We start from the raw sequence: 23,863 nt of genomic DNA, 5'->3' as shown, positions 1-23,863 counted from the left end.
CACTTTGAGACTTAAGTGGAAGATTTTTATCTTTTTTCAGATTTAGAAAATAAATTTTTTAGAGGAAGTATTTTCTTAGCCTTCTTATGAGTTGTTTTTTCATTTGAAAGAAATTACTGGGATCCATTTAAATTAAATACAAAATGACTTTATTTAAATTAGTGTTAAATCTTAAGATAGAAGGAACCAAACAAATTACTCAAGCTATAAACATCATTATGTCAGGGTTTACTGTTTCATTTCTAATATGTATATGGAGCTTCTTAGGTTCAATACCTAGCTGAAGTTGCATGAGACATGAAAGCACATTCGGATTTGTAGAAATTAAATATTAATGGAAGCATGAGATTTGGTTTTAAGTAAAAAGGAAAATGCCCTTATGTAAAGTACCATTTATAAGAACATATTGCTATACAAACTAGTATAATAATATTTGACTCAAAGGTGGTTATTTGATAATTTGACCCATTTGGGATATGTCTGGAAACCAGATTATAAGCAAAAAGAAGGGAAATGCCGCAGGTCATATGACAGTACTTTAGATTTTTGCTCTCAAATATTATATTCTTTCCTACTAAGAAGTTGGAAGGGAGGAGTTAAACTTAGGCCAATCAAGCATGAAGTGTAATTAGTAGAATGTGTTGCCAGAGTTCTCTTGTTGACAGTGACAGCTAACAGGTTATTAGAAGGAAAAGGATGATAGGAGAACCTGGGAAAAATTCACAGCTTGGAGGAATCACAGTATAGTGGTATGTAAGCACAATATCATTTTAAACTTGAGTCCTCAGGAAAAAGATAAGTATGTTTATTGTCATACTTTATTTGGGGGCATGAGAAAAGAATAAAAGATGGGCCCTTTCCCCAGAGGAATGCACATGGACAAGAAAGTGTGTGGGATTTACAAACCCAGTAGAGATTATACATGGGCCCTTATATTTAAGACACATATTTTAGATTTCATTTTAGGATATTGACTTCTATGCCTTCTAAAACACAAATTTCCTTTTTTTTTTTTTTCCCTTCTAGCATTCCTATTTCTCACTGTTTATTGCATGAGGACTTTGTGGTAGAGCTTCAGGGTCTGTCTCTATCACAGGGCAAGAGAGAATACAGGTAAGTGTCCAAAAGTAACAGCTAAGTGTATTTGTTTTTGTTTTCCTTTGTCTGAAAGGGTTATGGTCGGGTGTTTTCCTAGGATTGACTAGTCTTTAAAAGTCAATAAAAAACAAATGGTGTTTCTGTATGTACAGAATATCTTCTGGACTGTCACTTCCTAACTTCTGAGCTACTTGTTGATGTGAGAAGCCTGACCTCTATTCTGGATAAACTGCTTTACCTCCCTCCCTCTCCAGCTTTCAAGTAGCCAATAACATCAGCTCACCAACAGTCATTAATTTGCACTTGCTTGTCAACTTTCTCATTGTGGTAGTAGAACGAAAGTGAAAGTTAGTTGCTCAGTCGTGTCCGACTCTTCGCGACCCCTTGGACTGTAGCCCACCAGGCTCCTCTGTCCATGGGATTCTCCAGGCAAGAATACTGGAGTGGGTTTCCATTCACTTCTCCTGATCTCTAGCTCTCCAGGGGATCTTCCCCACCCAGGGATTGAACCCAGGTCTCTCGCATTCCAGGCAGAATCTTTACCATATGAGCCACGAGGTAATGTATAAAAATGTCTGATGTATGTTAAGCACTCAATAAATGCTAGTTTCCTTTTCTATGGGAACTCAGAAGAAGGGCAGGGAAGTCTACATAGGTGGCAGATGATATTTGTCATGAGTATTGAAAAGTAAGTAGGAATTCCCTAGGGGCAAAAAGAGGTCATATATAACAGACCAGTCAGTATCCTGCATTAGTATATGGAGCTTGAAGTAATTGCAAACATTTGGTTCAATGGTTTTTTGTTTGTTGTTCAGTCATTAAGTCATGTCCAACTTTTTTTCGACCCCATGGACTGTTGCCCGCCAGGCTCCTCTGTCCATGGGATTTCCCAGGCAAGAATACTGGAGTGGATCTTCTTGACCCAGGGATCAAACCCATGTCCCTGGCATTGGCAGGCAGATTCTTTACCACTGAGCCATCAGGGAAACTCTGTTCATTGGTCATTTAGCATATATTTAAGTGGAGAATTCAGAAGATAAGACTGGCCAGAAAGGCAGGGGCCATATGTAGTGGTCTTTATATGACATTTGTATGTAATGGTCTTTATATGACAGTTTGAAATTTATATATTCTAGCTTGATTCCCCCCCCCCCCACCAAATATAGGCACTCAAGTACCATCTTCACAATTTTATATAACTGAAAACTGCCTGTACTGCTATATTTCTTTACTGAGTTATGGATGCAATAAGATGCATGGTTCTTAAGTGTTCAACTAGTTCAGTTTTGTTTATTTTCTGATTGAGTTTTAAGAAAGGTATATACCCATCCTTAAAATCAAGATCCCAGTCAAAATATAGACTATTTATTTCCATTACCCCATTAAGTTCCATTGGATCCCATCTAGATAATCCCCCCACCTATCATAGCTGATTACTGTTTTGATTCATACTGCATGTATTCTTGGAATCTGGCTTCTTTTATGTAACAGTGTCTATAGAGATTTGTCCATGTAGTTGTATCTGTCAGTAATTCATTCTTTATTATTGTCCAGAATACCATTTTGAATACCATTTATGAAAGCCATTTTGTTTCATGTAGTTTTTTGCTATTTCTGTATATCTTCTTTGATGAAGTATCTGTTTAAAATTTTGCTCATTTTTTTAATTGAAATTTTTGTTGAGATAATTATAGATTCATAGGCAGCTTAAGAAATAGTACAAGGAGATCCTCTTCAGACTTTACCTAATGGTAAAGTTCAGTTCAGTTCAGTCGCTCAGTCGAGTCTGACTCTTTGCGACCCCATGAATCGCAGCACGCCAGGCCTCCCTGTCCATCACCAACTCCCAGAGTTCACTCAGACTCATCCATCGAGTCAGTGATGCCATCCAGCCATCTCATCCTCTGTCGTCCTCTTCTCCTCCTGCCCCCAACCCCTCCCAGCATCAGAGTCTTTTCCAGTGAGTCAACTCTTCACATGAGGTGGCCAAAGTACTGGAGTTTCAGCTTCAGCATCATTCCTTCCAAAGAAATCCCAGGGCTGATCTCCTTCAGAATGGACTGGTTGGATCTCCTTGCAGTCCAAGGGACTCTCAAAAGTTTTCTCCAACACCACAGTTCAAAAGCATCAGTTCTTCGGCGCTCATTCAGTTCTGTGCAAGTTTATCATGTGCGCATGCATGCGTGCTTAGTTGCTCCGTCATCTCTGACACTTTGTGACCTCATGGACTGTAACCTGCCAAGTTCCTCTGTCTGTGGGAGTCTCCAGGAAAGAATACTGGAGTGGGTTGCCATTCCCTTCTCTAGGGATCTTCCCACCCCAGGGACTGAACCTAGATATGCATTGCAGGCAGATTCTTTACCAGCTGAGCCACCTTTTGTGTATTTACCACAACAGTCAAGATATTGGGCAGTTCCTTTACCAGAGGATCCTTCTTGTTGCCCTGTTGTAACTATCCCCACCTTCCTCTTATTTCCCTCTGTACACTCCTGGCAACCATGAACCTGATCTCTAGCTCTAAAATGTTGTCATTTCAAAGTGTTACATACATGGAATCATACAGTGTAACTTTGGGGGATTTTTTTCTATCTTTAAAATTGTATTATCTTTTGTTATTGAGTTGGAAGGGTTCCTATGTATTCTCTGCACAGGTCTTTTGGCAGATATATATATATATAGATAGATAGATAGATAGATAGATAGATATATAGTGTATATTTCCTCCCAGTCTCTGGCTTTGGTTTTCTTGACTGTCTTTTGAAGAGTAGAAACTTTTCATTTTATGAAATCCAATCTATCATTTTTTTATGATTTGTGCTGTTTGTCTTCTGTGGGAAATCTTTGCCTAACTCAAGATCATAAAGTTCTTCAGTGGTTTCTTTCAGAAGTTTTATAGTTGTTTTCTTTATCTTTTTTTTATGACTTTTTGGTTTAGTCTACGCCTTTTGTTGTTGTTCGGTTGCTCAGTCTTGTCCAGCTCTGCATGCCCATGGACTGCTGCACTCCAGGCTTTTCTCTCTTTTACTATCTCTCTGTGCCCTACCTCAGATTAATTTGGCATACCTTATGAGATAGAAGGTCATTTATTTTTTCATGTAGTATCAAATGAGTGCCATCCAATTGTTTCAGCACCAGTTTTTGAATGTTTCCCATGGAAACACTTGGCACCTTTGTGAAAAATTGGTTGACCACCATGTGTGGATCTATTTCTGGACTCGCTAATTTCTTCCATTGATCTTTTCGCCTATCCTGACATGATCAGATAAGATCCTGTGAGTCTTCCAACTTTCCTCTTCAAGATTTGCTATTCTGGGTCCTTTACATTTCCATATAAAATGTAGAATCACCTTTTACAGTTTCCTCAGAAAGCTCAGTTGGGATTCTATTGAATCTGTATAGATCAGTGTAGGGAGAACTGATATTAATCTTGATCTTCCAGTCCATGAGCATGGTATATTTACTTATGATGTTTAAAATTTCTTTTAGCATTGTGGAATAGTTCTGATTATAGAGTGCTATATACCTTTTTGATTAAATTTAGTCCTCAGTGTTTCTTGACAATCTTATTATGAATGGAATTTTAAAAAAATCATTTATTTACTAATTTTTCGCTGTGCTGTGTCTTTGTTGCTTTGCACAGGCTTTCTCTAGTGTGGTGGGTGAGGGCCACTCTTGATTGCAATGCCAGGCTTCTCATTGCTGCAGCTTCGCTTGTTGCGGAGCACAGGCTCTAGGCTCTCAGGCTTTAGTAGTTGTAGCATGTGGGCTAAGTAGCTGCAGCCTGTGGGCTCTAGAGCACCAGCCCAGTAGTTGTGGCTCACCAGCTTAGTTGCTCCGCACATGTGCGGTCTTCCTGGACCAGGGATCCAAGCTGTGTCCCCTGCATTGGCAGGCGGATGCTTATCCACTGCACCACCAGAGAAGTCTTTATAAGTGGAATTTTTTAAAATTTCACTTTTCTATTGTTTCCTGCTAGGACAGTGGGGCCAGGAAGCCTTTAGTGCCTGAATTTAAAGCAGTCTCCTTTACATACTACTGGGGGCCTTGGATCATACAGAAATACTGTTCTATGGGTAGGAAGATGCTGAGGAATTTTTTATTCAATTTGCATCAAAAAAAGAACTATGGAAGTTAGATAGGAAGTGATGGCAGTGGAGGCAAGGAACCCACTGAACTATTTGGGGCTATAGAGTGCCTACTACATGGCATGTTCATGACCTCTTCATAGAATCTACTGTGATAGGTTTCAGTATCCCTGTGTTATAGACAGATGAGAAAACATTTAGAGAGGTTAGAAAAGGAATTTGAGGTCCCAGCATTATAATGTGGCTTGGCTTTGATTTGAGCCTTGTTGTTGTTGTTATTTAGGCACTAAGTTGTGTCTGATTGTTTTGTGACCCCATGGAATGTAGCCCACCAGGCTTCCCTGTCTATGGGAATTCCCAGGCAAGAACACTGGAGTGGGTTTCTACTTCCTTCTCCAGGGGACCTTCCCAACCCAGGGATTGAACCTGTGTCTCCTGCATTGGCAGGCAGATTCTGTGCCACTGAGCCACCAGGGAAGCCCCTGGGATTTGAGCCTAGATCTAACCAACTTCAGGCACACCCACTTTCTCTAAGTGAAAGATGAATTTGGACTGAAGCCCTGGCATTAGAGTTGGGTGTGCTTAGACCAGTGGATCAGACAGTAAAGAATCTGCCTGCAGTGCAGGAGACCTGGGTTTGGTCCCTGGAGTAGGAAGATCTCCTAGAGAAGAGAATGGCTACCCACTCAAGTATTCTTGCCTGGAGAATTCCATGGACAGAGGAGTCTGGCAGGCTACAGTCCATGGGGTGGAGAAGACTCAGACATGACTCAGGGACTAACATACACACACACACTGGAGGACATTTGCTGAAAGAGAATTGATACAGCATGTTTCCTGGTGGTTAAGCATGTTCTTTCCTCCATGTAATCAGCTGGGATAGCGGTCATGGTAGCACTGGATTCCCTGGGCTGTGAGGGTCAGTGCAGTCATGCCTGTGATCACTTCGTTTGGTGTTTAGCACATGGTCAGCGCTCAGGAAACGGTTTCCTGGTTGGGTGAGTTTACCATTAAGCAAAACAAGGAAGGAAAGTTAACATCAGTAAAGGATGGCTAACACATACAGCTTTGGACTCAGTGTGTCTTGTACACATGAAGCAGGCTGGAAAAGTGAGTGGGCAGCTCCAAAGAGAGGTCTAGGCTGAGGACAGAATCTTGAAAACTTGTCTCTATTACTCTTTACACAAGGTAGACGAGGCTGAGGTGCTCATTATTTTAAAAATAGAAAAAGAATTCTTGAATGCATTTCTTTTAGCTCAAGTCTAGAACACTTATTAAGAGGAACTTAGTAGAGCTTTGAAAAGATTTTTTTAGCACAAATAAAATACATTTCTACAGCACACAACAAATTAACAACAAAGCAAAAAAACAAAAACAGCAAAAAATCCAACAGGTATACCCTGATAAGTGGTATAGGCTGAAAACGTAAAAAAGAAATAGCTAATGTATCTATGGATGATGACTTCCTTAGTAGACAGTAAAGCATTTAGCCAGAATCCCTGCACTCTGGAGAAAGACATCAGGTAGCACAAGCTTTTCTTCCCCAGATTTGGGTTTTCTTTTCAAGAATTTGAAGGACTTTATATCCTTGAGTTTGTACTGTTATGTTTAATGCTTAACCTAGCTAGGAGACAGTAGTAGCAGATTAGTGGAGGGGAGGTGTGAACCAAAGTAACACTAAGGTGCCCATTTTTCTTACCTTGGCATGAAGGTACTTTTTTATGTAGTTCTCTTACTAAACACCAGATGGTACCACTCACCAGCATTTGAGTGGCCCTTCAGCCATGACCCTGTTGTTGGGCATTAAAGAAAACTGTGACTGTTGCTCAGTAAAACCAGAGAGAAGAGCTCCTGCCTTGACAGGAATAGTGTGGCACATGTTGATATAGATGTTGGACATGGTCATCAAGCTCCTGAGTTCTGTTCTCTCCTCTCTTCCCTCTCTCTCTCTGTCTTTTAGCTTTTATTCTCAAGGATCAAAATAGATGGTAATATTCTTTGTCTCTAAATTGGTAAAACAGGTTTTAGTTCTTTAAATAACTGGTTGTACTGGGATGTTTAAAATACTTTCATGTTTTTCCTTTTTTTTAAGAGGTCTTTTTTTTTTTTTTTTTGCGTCACTGGGTCTTCATTGCTGTGTGCAGGCTTTCTCCAGTGTGGAGAGCAGGGGCTATTCTTCATTGCAGTGTTCAGGCTTCTCACTACAGTGACTTCTCACGTTGTCGAGCAAAGGCTCTAGGCATGCGGGCTTCAGTAGTTGTAGCAAATAGGCTCAGTAGTTGTGGCTCACCTACTTGGTTGCTCCAAGGCATGTGGAATTTTCCCAGACCAGGGAACGAACCCGTGACCCCTGCATTGGTAGGCAGATTCCTATCCACTGTACCACCAGAGAGGTCCCCAAAATGCTTCATTTTTAATAGCATATGAATCTGTGCACATCTAGGACACCTCTTTTGTGGTCGGTTGATTACTGGGTAAAATTGGCGTGCAGATTATCTAACCCAATGATGATGAGCTAGGCTGATGACAGAGGCACTGGGACGTGAGCCAGGCCCATGCAGTCGGACCTCGGGCTCCAGCAACCCATAAAGAAGCCCACTCAGCAGAGCCAGTACTGTGACTAGGTGTGTGGAGTAGCATGCGCTGTGCTGTACCGCAGGAGTAATCCTTGTGTGGGAACATTATTATGTGTGTGTGCTCTCTCACTCAGTTGTGTCTGACTGTCTGCGGCCCCAGGGACTGTAGCCCGCCTCCCCCACACTCTTCTGTCCGTGGGATTTTCCAGGCAAGAATACTGGAGTGGGTTGCTGTTTTCTTCTCCGGGGGATTTTCCTGACCCAGGGACTGAATCAGCATCTCCTGCCTTGGCAGGCCCACTGGGACACCTGGTAAGCCCATGGAGAGGATATTAGCCTTTTATAATGTGTACAGCAATTCCTTTCCCCAGGTTGTCCTTTGTCTTGTAATTTTGCCTATGGTATTTTTACTCTATGGACATTTAATACTTCTATGTAGTCAAATTACTAAATCCTTTATCTCTCAGCTGCAGGATTTTGTCACTCCCTTTTTATGTTAGGATTGCCAAAATATTCATCTCCGTTTTTTTTTCCTAGAACATTTACATTTTTATTCTATTCATTTTTGTTCCATCTTGAATTTTTGTGTAAAAGGTGAGGTAGAAATCCAGCTTTATGTTTTTCCATTGCTGCATGTGGAGAAGGGAACCCGTATTTCTAAGGGCCGTAAGACACGATTGGGCTAAGAGTTAGACACAGGAAGGTTGGTGAGCAGTCTGATCTGCATGCTCTGCTCTGCTAAGTCACTTCAGTCGTGTCCAACTCTGTGTGACTCCATAGACGGCAGCCCACCAGGCTGCCCCGTCCCTGGGATTCTCCAGGCAAGAACACTGGACTAGGTTGCCATTTCCTTCTCCAATGCATGAAGTGAAAAGTGAAAGTGAAGTCGCTCAGTCGTGTCCAACTTTTCGAGACCCCATGGACCGCAGCCTACCAGGCTCCTCTGTCCATGGGATTTTCCAGGCAAGAGTACTGGAGTGGGGTGCCATCACCTTCTCCGCTGATGTGCATGTTAGAGTGCTAAATTGTATGTGTTCGAATGCCAGATGTTTCTCTGACTGTAAAACCAATGGTAAGAGATTAAGGCTGATGAAGGTTACTGAGAAAGTGGAGGAATTGAGACGTGAACTTGGTCTTGAATGACTCCTAGCTGGTTTCTTCATTTTACTTGTTCATAACCTATGCCTTGGAAAATAATTAACGAATATACTGTAGAAATTGCACTCTTTTTCATAGTGGACTCAGTGTTTGCTTTCTCTATGATAATATATTTCCACCGCTTTCTCTATTGATTTACAATTTAATAAACATGACAAACTTTTATCCTAAAAACAGAGAAGCTCTTCTAGATTGTTTTTAATAAAAATGTAAGCAGAAACATTTTTTGCAGTGTGCCTAGCACATAGCTGATGCTCATTGTGTGTTGTTTACTTCCCTCTTTCTCCAAATCTTGCCCTTCTTCTGAAAGTCTATGACGTTTGGGCTTTAAAATACATGCTGTTTATAAAATATTCTTTCAGTTAAGGTTTCAGGTACTTGATACACTTTCAACAGCAAGAATTTGTTCTTGACTTGTTCTCATAAGTAGTAGTACTCCCTAATAGTAGCCTTTGAGTTTTTTGCAATCAAGGCATTTCAGTAATTTTCAGAACTATATGCTCAGAACTAAATTTTCTTATTGCAGTAAGAAAAAATTAAAGAGACCAACACAGGTTTTTTTATTGTGAACTTGAATGAGAAAATTATGAGTCTGTATGATAGGAGCTGGTCCTTTCTTCTTTTTTATTTTTTTAAAATAGTTTTATTTATTTTTTTTGGTGGCATTGGACCCTTTGTTGTCTGCGTGGGCTTTCTCTAATTGTGGAGAGTGGGGGCTACTCTCTCGAGGCTGTGTGTGGGCTTCTTTCGTTGTTGGGCACAGACTCTAGGTGCACAGATGGCAGTGGTTGCAGGATGCAGGCTCAGTAGTTGTGGCTTGTGGGCCCTAGAGCATGCAGGCTCCGTGGTTGTGGTGCACGGGCCTAATTGCTCTGTGCCATGTGGAGCCTTCTCAGACCAGGGATCAAACCCAGGTCCCGGCACTGGCAGGTGGATTCTTATCATCTGTGCCACTAGGAAAGTCCGTGTCTTCTTTTTCACTCTTATGGAACACTTGTCCATTTGGAGCTTGTTATCTTTGCTTTTACACCCAAGTGAAGTAATGGCATCGAGGGGTTGTGATCTGCTCAGGATTCATTTTGAGTTAGGACTCAGACTGTTGTGATTTGTGTTCTATTTGTTATTTAGTTGCTAAGTTGTATTTGACTCTGCGACCATGGATTGTAGCGCCCCAGGCACCTCTGTCCCTGGGCTTTCTCAGGCAAGAATACTGAGATGCCGTTTCCTTCCCCAGGGAATCTTCCCAACACAGGGATCGAACCCACGTCTCCTGCATTGGCAGTCGGATTCTTTGCCGCTGAGCCACCAATGAAGCCCTTGTGTTGTGTATCACAGTACTAATTTAAGAAGCTAGAAAAAAGGACAAGAAATTAAACAAAGAAAACGAAAGCAGGAATTAATGCAGATAAAGTTGAACTTAATGAGGTAGAAAGGAAAAAAAAAAAGTGAGCTAATAAATAAAATCTAGAAGCTAACTGATGAAGAAAAGCAGAGAAGGCTCTCATATACAGCATGAAATATAGAGAGTTGCCCAATGGATATATTAAAACACCTGTTAAATGACATATGCAAAAGGTTATTCATTGTGATATTGCTTTTAATAGTAAAGGATTGGAAATAACCAGAGGGGTCTGGTTAAATAAATAATGGAACATCCTTATAGTGGAAAACTGCTGCTGTGTAAAAAACTGTGCAGTTGTAGAAAATATGTACATATAAGGAAGTCCTTTATGTATATGTTTTTATAGAAAAATCTCCAAGACATGTTGTTAAGGTTTTTAAAAAAGGCAAGCAAGATATGTAGTAGTATGTATACTATGCTACCTGGGCTTCCCTGGTAGCTCAACTGGTAAAGAATCCGCCTGCAATGCAGGAGACTCCGGTTTGATTCCTGGGTCTGGAAGATCCCCTGGAGAAGGGATAGGCTACCCACTCAAGTATTCTTGGGCTTCCCTGGTGGCTCAAACAGTAAAGAATCCACCTCAATGAGGGAGGCCTGGGTTTGATCCCTGGGTTGGGAAGATCCTCTGGAGGAGGGTATGGCAACCCACTCCAATATTCTTGCCTGGAGAATCCCCATGGACAGAGGAGCCTGGCGGGCTATAGCCCATGGGGTCGCAAAGAGTCGGACACAACTGGGCGACTAAGCACAGCACAGCATACTATGCTACCCACTTGAGTAAATAAGGAAGAAATAAAGAAAATACATTGACCTAAATATTCATTAAAGCTATCTCTGGAAAGGCAAACCAAAAACTAAGAGAAATGGTTACTTGGGAGGGCTGTGAACTGAACAGATGGAGAGGAGGTGCTTTTCACTGTCGTTTTATACTTTTTGATTGAGCATTTTACCTATTTAAACAATTAAATGGAATACATATGTCAAAGGCTCTTATTTAACTGATTAAATGTTTTTGAGGAGTTATTTGGGGTAAGGAAGAATTCAGCTGGTTCTGTTAAATTCAACAATACTTAACTATTATGTACAAACAGCGAGGCTTAGGAATAAAGAGAGTTATCGCCTTCTAGTTGCTGACAGGCAGATATAAGCATAATATAACTATATACAACAAAAACACAGAAGCAGTACAGTGCATGAACAGGGCAGAGAGCATGCAAAGGTGGTATGTCTTGAACTGGGTGTGGAGGGACCTGTAGGATTGACAGCTGGTGATGGGGTAATGGTGGGCAAATAGGGGTAAGGAGGATATTCTTTGGATGGAGAGTGGTACACGTGCAAAGTCCAGTGGGATGGAGAGGGTGTGGCTTAGTTTGAGCTTGGGACAGCACAGCCATTTTTGCATAGCTGGAATATAGGTAGTGTTTGTGTGAGCAGTGACTGCCTTGCCCTGGGATGTAGGCCTGTAGTCAGTCTTTTTTTTTTCTTAATGAAAGATTGGAAACATATACAAAAGTAGACAGGATAGAATTACTGCATGTGAGCTTCAACAGTCACACTCATGGCGAATCTTGTTGCATCTATATCCTTGCACCCTACCCACCAGCTCCTCCATGTTTGGAGACAAATCCCACATAATGTCATTTCTTCTGTAAATATTTCAGTGCATAGCTGTAAAAAAATATGGACTGTTTTTTTTTTTTACCAATTAGAGTACAGATTTCCAGAAGATTCATAAATACTATAAATAGTTTATTTTTGGTAGTTTTTGCTCGTTTGCTTAAGTCAGGATTTGAATAAGGTCTACAGGTTGCAGGTAATTGATTTTCTCTTTACATCTCTTAAATAGGTCCCCCCCGCCCCCCCCCCCCCCAGTCTTTTTCTTCTCCCTTGTGATTTACTTATTGAAGGAATCAGGTTGTTTGTTTTATAGCACTTCCCACTGTTAAGAGTTTGCAGATTACATCCCCTGGTCTAGTTTTACGTGTTCATCTGTTTGCATTTCCTGTAAACTATTAATTGGACCCAGGGGTTTGACCAGATTCAGGTTCGTTTTTGTCTTAGTTTTCTTGGCCACACCACTATAAGTTTTGTGGGGTCTTAGTTCCCAGACCAGGGATGGAGCCCAGGCCCCCTGCAGAGGAGGTGCAGTCTTAACCATTGGATAACTGGGGAAATCTTTGATTGGCTTATTTTTTTGGTTTTACTTTATAGGAAGTATTGTGGCTTCTTATTAGGGACACATAATGTCTGGTTATCTCCTTTTTTCTGATTTTAGCAGCCCTTGTGGATCAGTGTTCCCATGTCAGTCATTCTGTAGAGTTAAAAGAATTAATCTATGAATACTCTCTGGTTACTATGACATCTGTACTCTTTCACTTCTCAGGTCTTGTAAATATCCTATGAGGTAAAGAATTTTTTAATTAAAATTTTTAAATGGAGTACATGTTAAGAGTAATTGGTTTCAAGTGACCTTTCAAAGCTGTTATCAAATAAAAGTGCTTCTTGAATTAAAAACAAGTTCATCTTTTATTTTAATGGATTTTCACAAACTCGGTTATTTGTGTTTTATACTTTATCAGGTTGCTCTTCCGATGTGTTAAAAGTAAAGCAGAGGGGAAACAGTGGTGTGGAAATATCCCATGGCAGGTAGGAATTATTCATCTGTTTTCAGATCTGACTGTGTAAAGATGTTTAACCTGTGGGATCATCTGAAAATACCCTAAAGTCCATTATAAACTGATTGGTCTTCATTGAACTTTCTCTGAAAGAGTTCTTTTCTTTCAGCAAGGTAGACCCTGTTGGGACTCTTAATTCAAAGGACTATTTGGATCTTTTTTTTTTTTAATTTTAATATTATATTGGAATATGGCCAGTTAACAATGTTGTGATAGTTTCAGGTGAACAGTGAAGGAACTCAGTCATACATAAATATCTATCCATTCTATAGTTAGTAGTGTTAGTGTTAGTCGCTCAGTTGTGTCCAATTCTTTTTGACCCCATGAACTATATATAGCCTGCCAGGCTCCTCTGTCCACGGAATTTTCCAGGCAAAAATACTGGAGTGGATAGCCATTCCCTTCTCCAGGGAATCGTCCCCACCCAGGAATCGAACCCAGGTCTCCTGCCTTACAGGCAGATTCTTTACCATCTGAACGGAAGCCCATTCTATAGTTAGCAGTCTCCTATTTAGGGAAAAAATTTAAATTTACTTGACTAACCTCAGGAATTTTTTTTTTAATATTTATTTATTTGGCTACTCTTATTTTATTTGTAGCATGCAGGATCTTTAGTTGTGACATGTGGGATCTAGTTCGCTGACCAGGGATCAAACCCAGACCCCCTGCATTGGGAGCATGAAGTCTTAGCCACCAGACTGCCAGGGAAGTCCCAGCATGTTTTTATAGACTGTTATCTACTTGATGTCTGCATAAACTGGGTGTAATTCATAAGCTTCTGGAATGTGAGAACTAGGAGAGACCCTGCAGATGCCTACTACATGAGGAACTAGACTGAGGGAGGTCTTGAGACTTGTAGAGGGATAGCTTGGACTTAAGGGTCTAGATTTGAAACCGTCCTAAAGCCAAAATCAGAGCTGTTTAGGTTTGGGGAAAAGTTCATCTTGAGAGAGTCATTTTCATGAAAAATACACATTGTGGCTATTGCTATTATTAAAACAGTTTGACCTGGACACTGCTTTTCCTTGGGACCTGTAAAAGCAGTGATCACGGACAGAGAAGGAACCAAGCATTGAAAGTACTGTTAAGAAATGAATACTGTTTAGTTCTTTGGCCCATTTTTTGATTGGGTCGTTTATTTTTCTGGAATTGAGTTGCATAAGTTGCTTGTATATTTTTGAGATTAGTTGTTTGTCAGTTGTTTCATTTGCTATTATTTTCTCCCATTCTGAAGGCTGTCTTTTCACCTTGCTTATGACCCTGTATGCAAGACAGCAAAAAAGACACAGATGTGTATAGTGGACTTTTGGACTCAGAGGGAGAGGGAGAGGGTGGGATGATTTGGGAGAATGGCATTGAAACATGTATACTATCATGTAAGAATCGAATCGCCAGTCTATGTCCGATGCAGGATACAGCATGCTTGGGGCTGGTGCACGGGGATGACCCAGAGGGATGTTGTGGGGAGGGAGGGTGGGAGGGGGGTTCGTGTTTGGGATCGCATGTACACCCGTGGTGGATTCATGTCAATGTATGGCAAAACCAATACAGTATTGTAAAGTAAAATAAAGTAAAAATAAAAAAAAAAAAAAAAAGAAAGAAACGAACACTGTGCAAGTTTGGCAGTTCTTTCTAGAGCAGGAAATGATCCCAGGAACGTTTAGAAAAACTGGACTGCTTTTACTGCTTTTACTTTTCCCATTTCCTCTGAAGAAAGGCCTTCTAGGTGTGAAGGTTGCATTCATATTTTATATTAAGATTAGATTATTTCCTTTGTCTTTTAGGATCCTAATTCTAAAGAACATTCTGGAACCAGTAAGTCTCAGCTTGCCTCTGAGCCATCTCATTATCCTTCCAGCCAGCAGAGAAATCCGTTCAAGGTACTTGATAAGAATCAAGAACCATCCGTCTGGAAACAGTTCATCAAAGGTGAAGATGAGGAAAAGACAGCTGATAAGAAGCAAAGAGAAAAGGGAGATCCACGCCTGGATCCAAAGAAGGAACAGAAGCCGGAATCTAAGTGCTGGGCGGAGAAAGAGCTCTCATCCGGCCTGGGAGCAAAGAAAAAACAGCCTGCAGTTCAAGACAGACAGCAAGGGGAGAAGACAGCGTTTCAGGGCGAAGCAAAGGAGATGGAAGGGATGCACAAAAGAAACCTTTCAGAGATGAAAGCCAAACAGGTCTGTGGAAATGGGCTCAGAGAACCATCTGCATTTCAGGTGGAGTCAGATAGTGAGAGTCATTCTGTCCAAAAAGAATCAGAACCTCCGACAGAAAAGGAAGCTAAGCCTTTGCCTCGAATTGTTCACAGTCAGCACTCAATAAGCCAGCCCCTGAAAGGGGAGCACCTCACCAAGGAGCACCCTAAGAGCTGGGAGGCTAGAGAAACAAAGACAGGGAATGACCCAAGCACACAGACCCTCCAAAAGAGTCTGCTCCAGGGCCATTTTCAGGCTCAGTCGGGGACCCGGGACACGCCTGCTCCAAAGGAACCAGCCACTCGGCCTGCGCCACTGGCCACAGGGCGCCCCGCAGGAGAGAGGCGAGAGGCTGACACAGGCAGTGGTGGCAGTGAGGACAATGACGTTGTTTTTGTTTCATCTAAGCCGGGGAGCCCCTTACTCTTTGACTTGCCTCCAGACACACAGGAGAAGAAGGACCTTAAGCTCCCTGGTCAGAGCGTGCAAAGAAAAGTTTCTTCTGCCTCAAGTGTTTCCAAGAAGGGAGAACCTTCAGACCCGACAGCCCAACGTGTGTTCCTCACAACACAACTGAGACAAAAGAAGGTAACTGCCACCTGTGTTTGTTTATGAGGTCGGAGCATTGCCTGCTGTGGGCAGGTCAGGTGCGCCACGAACACGTATTAATGTGTGAAATATATTAATGTAAGGAAGGTCTCACAGGTGGATGTTTAGTTTCTGCCTTTTGCTATGTTTGTATGTTCAGGATTGGTAAATCAGCTGGGTTTAGAAAGAAGAAAGGTTCTGGTTTTCACGCATATAGCTTAAAGACTAATGCTACAGTTTCAGCTTTCTAGGCTGTTTTAATCTGAAAGTACCTCTGACCTCTCGAGAGGAGCGAGTGACCCATTTTATAGGATCTGTTTTACAGAACACACTGGCATCGGTGAACATCCAGGCTCTTCCAGACAAGGGTCAGAAGTTGTTCAAGCAAATTCAGGAGCTGGAGGAAGCGCTCAGTGCCCTGGCCCTCTCCCCAGAGCAAGGTAAAAGGGGTTCTGCCCCTGAACCCGGGGTTTGCGTGAACTTCACGAGACATTCGAGAGCCATTTCGATAAAGAAGAGGTTGGGGGACTTCCTTGGCTGTCCAGTAGTTAGGACTTCACCTTCCAATGCAGGGGGTACAGGTTCAGTCCCTGATCGGGGAGCTGAGATCCCAGATGCCACGTGGCCCCACACCCCCCAAAAAACCCAAAACATGAAAAGAGCAATGTAACAAATTCAATAAATACTTGAATTTTTTTTTAAATCTGAGGAACAAATCCTGACATTAAAAGAATAGGTTGATGCATTGACCTGCCTATCTTGTTGTCTGTTTCAGAACTTCCTTTTAAGTTGGATCTGTGATTGATAAAAATTTCCTCCTATTTCCTGTGGACTCAATCAAGTCTTTTCCCATTGTTTAAGAAGCGGTTTAAATTCTACACTCTCTAGGAAGCCTTCCCCTGCTCATGGTGATCCCACCCTCTTGACCTCACCTTGCTCGTGGAATCCCTTCACTTTTCTGAAGTGTAATCTGTTCTTCCCTGTGTTTTGAGCAGACACTAAGGAGAAGAGTAACGCTCAAGAACCTCAGCAGAGTAACTTCACCAAAGAGACCACTGACCCTCCCCGCTTGGTGCCTCCCAAACCCCTGCAGGGTCAGGATCTCTGGCCTCTGGGTTCTCAAGGACTGAAGGCTGCCCACCAGGAAGCTGCTGGAGGGTCTGGTCAGTGCTGTGGAGGTGAGATCCGAGGGCCTGGCCCTGGGGGAATAGCTACACCTACAAGTTCAGTGCTGCCTCATAGGTGCCTTTGTGTCCATGAGAAGGGAGAAGCCATTCTGTCTTGTGTAATAAAGCTGGGGGTGCTCAGCTGAGTTTTTACAGTGTAATTTAGACCTTCTTGAGAGCAGAGACTGTGTCTGCCCTGTTCATTGACCTTGTTCATGGCCCTTAATCAGCCAGCTTGGTGGCCAGCATGTGGGAGTCATCTACTAAATGTTTGTGAGTGAAAACTCAAACTCACATGAGGAGGAAGGCAAACCAGTGGATATGTCTGTAGTCGTGTGTGTGTCTGTCTGTCTGTCTGTGTCTGTGTGTGTGTGTGTGTGTCTGCGTCTGTGTGTGTGTGTGTGTGTGTGTGTGTGTGTGTGTGTGTGTGTGTGCGCGCGCGCGCGCGCTGAGGCAGGGCAGGGGAGTAAGCGACCGTGACCAATAGACCCACAGAGAGCAGCACCACCCTATTTAAATGAGCGTTTCCATCCTGAACTCTACAGACAGCAATGAATTCTGAAGTAGCTGCAGAAGGATCCCCAGAACAGCCTCAACTATGTAATATGATCATATGGTTAACTGCTCAGGTTGTGGAAAGGAAAAGAAGAGAAAAAAGAAAACCGGAGGGAGGGGAGAAAAGTTGAAAAGCAGTAGTAGTCAGAAGCGGGTAAGGGATAGACAGGGTGCCATGTGACCCAAGGATCCCTCTAAAAGGGCACAGAGAAAATGTACTCATATAGGTAAAATAGATAAGCAGCAAGAATCTACTGTATAGCGCTGGGATATCTTATAAAAACCTATCATGGAAAAGAATATATATTAAAAAATACATATAACTGAGTCACTCTGCTGTACACTCAAAACTAACACAGTGTTATGAATTAACTACTTCCTCTGAAACAAACAGAAAACGTATTTAGTCCAGTGGCACAGCCTAGTTAGGCTCCAGACGGAGGAACATTGCTGCATGACAGCGTCGTGCAGTCATCACCATGGTGATGGAGTTACCTAGAGAAATTAAGGTGGATTATTAAGGTAAGAAGTTATGTAGTATGTTTAGGAAAGAATCCCATTAAAATAGATTTTCATTTAAAAACATTTTAACGTTTAAGTGGATAATTAATTTTTATTCATTTAGAAATCTCTTATTTGGGTACTTCATCCCTAAATTTGCAACCAGCTAAGGTTCTTGTATTTATTACCTAACCTGAGTAGAAGTTCTCTGTGTATCAATAGAACGAGTGGTCTCCAACACTGAAGTATTCCCGGTGCAGTGCAGGCATCTTGGGATGTGCATATTTGGGGCTCTCTCTGTGCCTGAGTTGACTCATTGGAAAAGACTCTGATGCTGGGAGGGATTGGGGGCAGGAGGAGAAGGGGACGACAGAGGATGAGATGGCTGGATGGCATCACTGACTTGATGGAAGTGAGTCTGAGTGAACTCCGGGAGTTGGTGATGGACAGGGAGGCCTGGCGTGCTGCGATTCATGGGGTCGCAAAGAGTCGGACACGACTGAGCGACGGAACTGAACTGAACTGTGCCTGAAGTTTGACAACTTCCTGTAGCTCAGTCTCTTCTATTGCTGGCTTTTCTTCTTGGAATCCAGCCCCAGGGGTCTTTTTTTCCAAAAATTCTGATGGTATTGTTTTCTCTGCCACCTCTTCAAAGCTGAAAAAGAATAAAAAATATTATAGATTATCTTATATTTTAGTTATACTTTCTATTACTTTGTCCTTTATTAGAGTACTTATTAATGGGAACTTTAAAAGACGGACATAGAGAGAATGAGGCTAAAGGAGCCAGAGCGGCTAGGAGAATCTGGAGGCAAGAATTTTTAGCCCATACAGATCCATCATCTGGCAAATAATGAATTGCCTTTTTGCAGCTCTGGTCAGGACATAATACTCACAATCTCGATTTGTCTGCAGGCACTGTGAGCCAGAATGGTCTTCATGCAGTGTGGAAGATCACAAGTGAAGCCATTGATGAGCTTCATCGCTCTCTTGAGTCTTGTCCTGAGGAGACTGCCATGGCAGAGGATCCAGCTGGGCTGAAGGTGAGCTGGGAAGGCCCGCAGGGCAGAGTATCCTGGATAATGCCCTAGCGCCCATGAGGAGGGCGCCCAACCATTGGGAAAGTTCCTAGCTGAGTGCCATTCTTCGTTGTTTTTCTTTAAATAGTCCTTTTTGGTTTCTTTTTTAATTTACTATTTTAAAATTTTATTATGTACTTTTAGTTTTGGTTGCTCTGGGTCTCTGTTGCTGCACATGAGCTTTCTCTGGTTGCATGAGGCGAGGGTGTTCTACTCTTCCTTGAGGTGCACAGGCTTCGCATTGAGGTGGCTTCTTTCGTTGTGGAGCATGGGCTCCAGGATGTGGGCTTCAGTAGTTGTGGTGCTGGGCTTAGTTGCTCCAGGACCTGTGGAATCTTCCCAGACCAGGGATTGAAACTGTGTCCCCTGCACTGTCGAGTGAGTTCTTATCCACTCTGTCACCAGGGAAGTCCCAGAGAGCCGTTCTGACATATCTTTTCTACAAATCACACTCAAGTGGTTTCCCTTACGGTGTTTGCTTTTTTTCTGTTTAGCAGTGAAAATAAAAAACACTTTTTTTCCCTTAACATCATTAAGTTATATGTCTGTAGCAGTAACAGATGCATTTATCATTTATTGAGCTTCAATAGGCACCACAGGGATACAGACGAAATGCTGCGTTTAATGAACTAGTTGGAGTAAAAATGCGTGTACAGTCCATGTGAGATGATTAGACAATCATTGTAAGACAGAAAATGTGCATTGTCACATACTGTGAAGTGTATGCAAAGTACAAAGGCATTTGAAACAAAGGAAAACTTTTTCTCGGTCAGGAGTATTATTTGTGCCTTAAAGAAACTGCAAGCCTTTAAATAGGGTAGAAACCAAACACCAGTGAGAGGGAGTGGTGGTTGGAGGGAAGATCAGATATTGATATTATTAAGTGATGATCAGGTAACAGCAGCACCTGAGCTGGGAGCAGCAGGTGGTGCAAATTAGCACAAAGAGTCTCTTGCTATGGAGCCTAGCATTGGTGGAGGAATTTAGACTAGGATAGCATAAGAGAGTGGAGAAGGCGATGGCACCCCACTCCAGTACTCTTGCCTGGAAAATCCCATGGACAGAGGAGCCTGGTGGGCTGCAGTCCATGGGGCTGCGAAGAGTCGGACATGACTGAGCGACTTCACTTTCAAGCATTGGAGAAGGAAATGGCAACCCGCTCCAGTGTTCTTGCCTGGAGAATCCCAGGGACGGGGGAGCCTGTTGGGCTGCCATCTATGGGGTCGCACAGAATCGGACACGACTGAAGTGACTTAGCAGCAGCAGCAGCAGCAACAGCAGCATAAGAGAGGGCTTCCCTAGTAGCTCAGCTGGTAAAGAATCCACCTGCAATGCTGGAGACCTCGGTTTGATTCCTGGGTCAGAAAATTCCCCTGGAGAAGGGATAGGCTAACCACTCCAGTATTCTTGGGCTTCCCTGGTGGCTCAGATGGTAAAGAATCTGCCTGCAACGTGGGAGACCTGGGTTCGATCCCTGGATTGGGAAGATCCCCTGGAGGAGGGCATAGCAACCCATTCCAGTATTCTTGCCTGGAGAATCCCCATGGATAGAGGAGCCTGGCGGGCTACAGTCCATGGAGTCGCAAAGAGTTGGACATGACTAAGCATAGCACAGCTTAAGAGATATTATGGAATCACTGTAGAAATTTGAGCAGGGATATTTTAAGAAAGTTATTTATGTCACCGAATTCCAGATAAACTGGTGAAGGGAAGACTAGCAGGGAGGCCCCCAGTTAAAGGGCCGTCATTTATGACTAGCACTGCGGACTGAGACAGTGCCCACAGAGAGGAGAGTCACACTGAAGAGAGAACGAGGAAGAGCCCGCAGAGCGGCTGGTGGGAGTAGGGTGGTCACTCAGAGCTCTTGACTTGGGCTGATTAAGCAGACGAAGCAGCTGTCACTTGAGAGTGACAGAGGCAGCCGCTGATAGACAGCCTGGGCCATCGGCATGAACGGTAACTGTGGGCAGGCCAGGACACGTGGTGACCCCCAGTGAGAGAGTGGAGTCCAGGACTTCACGGGGAAGTGAGCGGCTTATCTGACAGCTAGAATGTTGAGAGGGTCACTTACAGAAAGTAAACGAGTGGAGGAGGGAGTCCGTGTGGCCAGGCTGCCGCATGGCCTCTCTTCAGAAATCGGTGCCTAACTTCCGGTTACTACCTTTGTCAGATCTCTTTGCTGCCGCACCAGAAGCAGGCATTAGCCTGGCTGCTATGGAGGGAAAGCCAAAAGCCACAAGGAGGAATTTTGGGTGAGTCTTGCCTTGGGATAAGAGCCCACAAATACATTGCATTGTTCAGTCCTCTCAACAACTGTTGTGGGTAGCTACTCTAACACCTTGTTTGACAGATGAGGAAACTGTAGTATGGGAAGCTTAAGCCACATGCTCCGGAGTACACAGCCATAGAATCAGCCAGGAAGCTTAAGCTGCGCACTCCAAAGTGCACAGCCATAGGATCAGTCAGGAAGCTTTAAGCTACATACTCCAGAGTACACAGCCATAGCATCAGTCAGGCAGCTTAAGCTGTACACTCCAGAGTACACAGCTGTAACATCAATCAGGAAATTTAAGTTATGTGCTCCAGAGTACACGGCCATAGGATCAGTCAGGTCTTGGCTGCAGGCAGTAGAGACTGACTCTGGCTGATTAAGCAGAGGGAGGGTTTATTCTCTGGTGGCCCACAGAATCTTTGGAAGATGTGGAGGGCCAAGCTGGAGGCCAGACTTCTAGGAGCAATGGCCAGAGTCAACTTACCAATGGAATGTCCTGTGAGAACGATGTGGCTTGCTCCGTGCCTCACAGCAGTAGAGGAAAGCACTGCTCCCCAGAGCCACACACTGCTGTCTCCACCCCTTCCTGTTGAGAGGGCTTCATGGGGAGCCTCATCTTCTGAAGGTGCTTACATCTGAAACAAAGTCTGCTGTGAGTGTAAGTCTCTGTAGAGCCTGGTCTTGCTCCTGGTGCCTTAGCTACAGAGGAGGCAGAAAGCAAGTTTTCCAGGCTCTGCTTTGGAGCCTCATCACACTAAAAATTTCCAAGGTGTTCAACTTCCAGAAAACGTGACAGAGGTCCACTACGGCTAGTTAGTGGCTGTGTCTTGGTCCCCAAGCTCACCTCCTGGTTGGATGATTTGCTAGAATGCACAGCATATAGTTATATGTTGCTTTTCGGTCGCTAAGTCATGTCCGACTCTCTGTGACCCCATGGACTGCAGCTCTCCAGGCTTCCCTGTTCCTCGCCATCTCCCAGAGTTTGCCCAGACTCATGTCCATTGAGTTAATAGTGCCATCCAACCATCTCATCCTCTGTCTCCCTCCACCGTCAATCTTTCCCAGCATCATATTCATGGGTGTAACTTATTGCAGTCAAATAAGCTGAATAATAATTTAGTTATTTTGATTTGATATTAAATCAAAATCAGCAAGGGAAAAAGGCGCATGGGGCACAGTCTAGGGGAAACTGGGTTCAAGTCCTGTCCCAGTGGAGTCACTCTGTGTACTTAATCTCCCAGCAGCAACGTATGAAAACACAGGTAAAACATTGCCAGCCACGGAAGCTTGTTAGAGATTTGGCGCCCAGGATTTTTACTGAGGGATAAAAACCCACATAGGCAGCTTCGGGCTGGCAGGTACTGAAATTCTAGATTCCCAGAGGGAAAGAAGGCATTCAGTATAAACTGTACTGTGGGTCCAAGGAGTTAAGGTATAGTGAGCCACTCCTCCCAGTCTGGGAAGGGGGGACCCCTCCTGAAATGAGTTTCCACATGCTAGCCGAGAGCCAGCCTTGTAAGCTGGCCTTTCAAAGGAGAGTAGTCAGCTGCTGTGGTAACTCTTCTGCACAGTGGCAGAGCCAGAACTTGAACCAGAGCCCATGTGACATTTTACTTCTGCTTATGTCAGAATGCATATTTAAACCATTAAAAAGAAGATAATACCATTTTATAGGGTGTAAATAGTAAATTGGATAAGCTTAGTAACTAGCATGATGATGGTACCCAAGAAATGCTAATTTATGACCTTCACTGATGAATAAGTTAAGGGGATGGTGAGGACTGTCTTGAGTTAACTCTAACTCCAGAATTGCAGTAAAGTGGGTAGCAGGATATATCTACTGGGACCTTTTTGCTTTTGCAGGGTAATAAATAAGACGACTAGGCAACATCTGGAACTTCCCTGGTGGCTCAGATGGTAAAGAGTCTGCCTGCAATGTAGGAGACCTGAGTTTGATCCCTGGGTCAGAAAGATCTCCTGGAGAAGGGAATGACAACCCATTCCAGTATTCTTGCCTGGAGAATCCTATGGACATCAGAACCTGGTGGGCTACAGTCAGTGGGGTCGCAAAGAGTTGGACATGACTGAGAGACCAATATACACATAGGCAACATCATCAAACTGAGAGAGATACCAATGAATGTATTGGATAAGTAACAATAAAACACAGAGACCCAAATAAGACCTAAATAATAAGTTTTAAATTTTACAGAGGTCATAATAAATGTCTGTGACTTAGATTGCAAAATAAATGGCAAGAGGGAATAGGCTGATATCTACCCTGACTGCATCTCTTGAAGTTGAACTGATTCCTTGCCCAGAGTAATTATCTCTCCTATTTTTGTTTTCATTTTCCAGCGGATGATATGGGGTTAGGAAAAACCCTGACAATGATTGCACTCATCCTGACCCAAAAGAAAAGCAAAGAAAAGGACAAAACCACGGCTTTGACTTGGCTTTCCAAAAATGGTATTCCAAAGTGTCTTGCTAGCCTGCTACTTCCTAAATCA

General features: G+C 43.0%; 1 protein-coding gene across 1 annotated transcript in view; it reads left to right on the top strand.

Annotated features, from left to right (window-relative positions):
* TTF2 (transcription termination factor 2) overlaps nt 1–23,863 on the top strand; it is a 51,586-nt gene that overhangs the window by 1,078 nt on the left and 26,645 nt on the right. The window contains exons 3-10 of the mRNA XM_068965678.1: nt 1,027–1,113; nt 12,899–12,965; nt 14,779–15,780; nt 16,106–16,220; nt 16,776–16,958; nt 18,918–19,045; nt 21,252–21,333; nt 23,712–23,822. Coding sequence (XP_068821779.1) covers nt 1,027–1,113; nt 12,899–12,965; nt 14,779–15,780; nt 16,106–16,220; nt 16,776–16,958; nt 18,918–19,045; nt 21,252–21,333; nt 23,712–23,822 — 1,775 coding nt within the window. The remainder of the gene's footprint in view (nt 1–1,026; nt 1,114–12,898; nt 12,966–14,778; nt 15,781–16,105; nt 16,221–16,775; nt 16,959–18,917; nt 19,046–21,251; nt 21,334–23,711; nt 23,823–23,863) is intronic.

Source organism: Capricornis sumatraensis, chromosome 2, assembly GCF_032405125.1.
Source record: "Capricornis sumatraensis isolate serow.1 chromosome 2, serow.2, whole genome shotgun sequence".
NCBI classification, from domain to species: domain Eukaryota; kingdom Metazoa; phylum Chordata; class Mammalia; order Artiodactyla; family Bovidae; genus Capricornis; species Capricornis sumatraensis.
The sequence above is the reverse complement of the archived record's forward strand: the minus strand, read 5'-3'. Positions and strand labels throughout refer to the sequence as shown.